Source organism: Temnothorax curvispinosus, unplaced genomic scaffold (genome assembly GCF_003070985.1).
Source record: "Temnothorax curvispinosus isolate PA1 unplaced genomic scaffold, ASM307098v1 QBEX01008293.1, whole genome shotgun sequence".
In the NCBI taxonomy this organism is placed as follows: domain Eukaryota; kingdom Metazoa; phylum Arthropoda; class Insecta; order Hymenoptera; family Formicidae; genus Temnothorax; species Temnothorax curvispinosus.
Window position 1 is genome coordinate 102 of NW_020218073.1, and position 1,389 is coordinate 1,490.

The following is a 1,389-nucleotide window of genomic DNA, read 5'->3' on the forward strand; positions in this document are numbered from 1 at the left end:
ATTTAATATTATTTAAACTTGAAATGTTCTGATAAAAATTATTTAAGTTTAATTAACATTTTTTTAAACCAACATATATAAATAGATATTCAAAATAAAAAAAGATTAATATATGTAAGAATGTAACAAGAAGTTTGACTAAACTATTACATTAACACATATTTTGAGACATACAATAATCAATATAACAACATTTGTCGATTTTAGATATTGAACGTCGATATTAAATATTTGTTTCCCGCTCATGGATATGATACTCAAGATTATATATCACCTCCAGAAAACGTACGAATAGCGGTAAACATTTCTTTCGCAATTGTTAATAATATTTAATTTAATTTAAATAATTTTAACAGTTTTCAATAAATAGCAAATATATTTCTCCACTATGTTACTTATATATATATGTATATGTCGTTCGTACAGATGTTACAGTATGCTTGGTGGTATTTTTTCGCAAAAATTATCGAACTTCTGGACACGGTAAGAAAATTTATAATGACAAAAATAATTGATTAATTAAAAATTAAAGTGTTTAAGTTAATTAATTTATAAAAAATTTAATACAAAAAACATCATGCTTTTATCGACTTGTAAAAGTGGTACCATTGTTCCGACAGTTAACTAACAAAAATTATTGCAAACAAACATTTTGAAACATAAACAGAACATTTTGCTAACTTGTCATCGGAAAAATATACGTAGATTGTTCGCATTATTTTTAATAAATTGAAAAAAATGTTTAATGTTCTCTTCTTTAAACAGAATATCAAAGTATGTTAAAAAAAAACATAAGAAGTATATTAGATATCTTTTTAAAATAATACAAATCATTAATAACATATCAAATTAAAAAATTAATAAATAACTATTTTATATATAATATTAAAAACACCGTTTAGTTGAAAATAAACAAAAAATTTTGTAAAGAAAATATGTAACTTCTAATGTTCTGCTTTTCAAGGTATTGTTTGTTTTGAGAAAGAAGCAAAGTCAGATTACTTTTCTTCATGTTTACCATCATACTTTAACGGTCATCTCTTCGTGCTGTTATTTGAAGTTCTTGCCCGGTAAACAAGGCGTCATCATAGGTTTTTTAAATTCTGTGGTCCACGTCATTATGTACAGTTATTATTTTATCGTGGCACTTGGCCCTAAGTACATAACATTTAATTAAATTAAATAACAAAATTAATTGAATTAATTGATTAGTTAGAAATTAAAATGCGTGAGTTAGCCGACTTACAAAGATTTAAGAAGACAATGAAGCCTATATCATGCTTCCGTTATCGATTAAAAGTGGAACCATTGTTTAGTCTTTAGTCAGTTACCCAATGAAAGCTATTGCAACGAAACATTTTGAAATATGAATAAAGCGTTTTGCTAACT

At 24.7% G+C, this 1,389-nt stretch overlaps 1 protein-coding gene across 1 annotated transcript; it reads left to right on the forward strand.

Annotated features, from left to right (window-relative positions):
• Positions 1 to 207: 207 nt before the first annotated feature.
• On the forward strand, positions 208 to 1,372 carry LOC112457796 (elongation of very long chain fatty acids protein 7-like; the record flags this gene model as incomplete). The annotated part of the gene is made up of 3 exons (XM_025021031.1): positions 208 to 297; positions 427 to 483; positions 965 to 1,372. Coding segments are annotated over 3 exons (360 nt in total), but the record flags the coding sequence as incomplete, so codon positions are not given.
• Between the last annotated feature and the right edge of the window lie 17 nt (positions 1,373 to 1,389).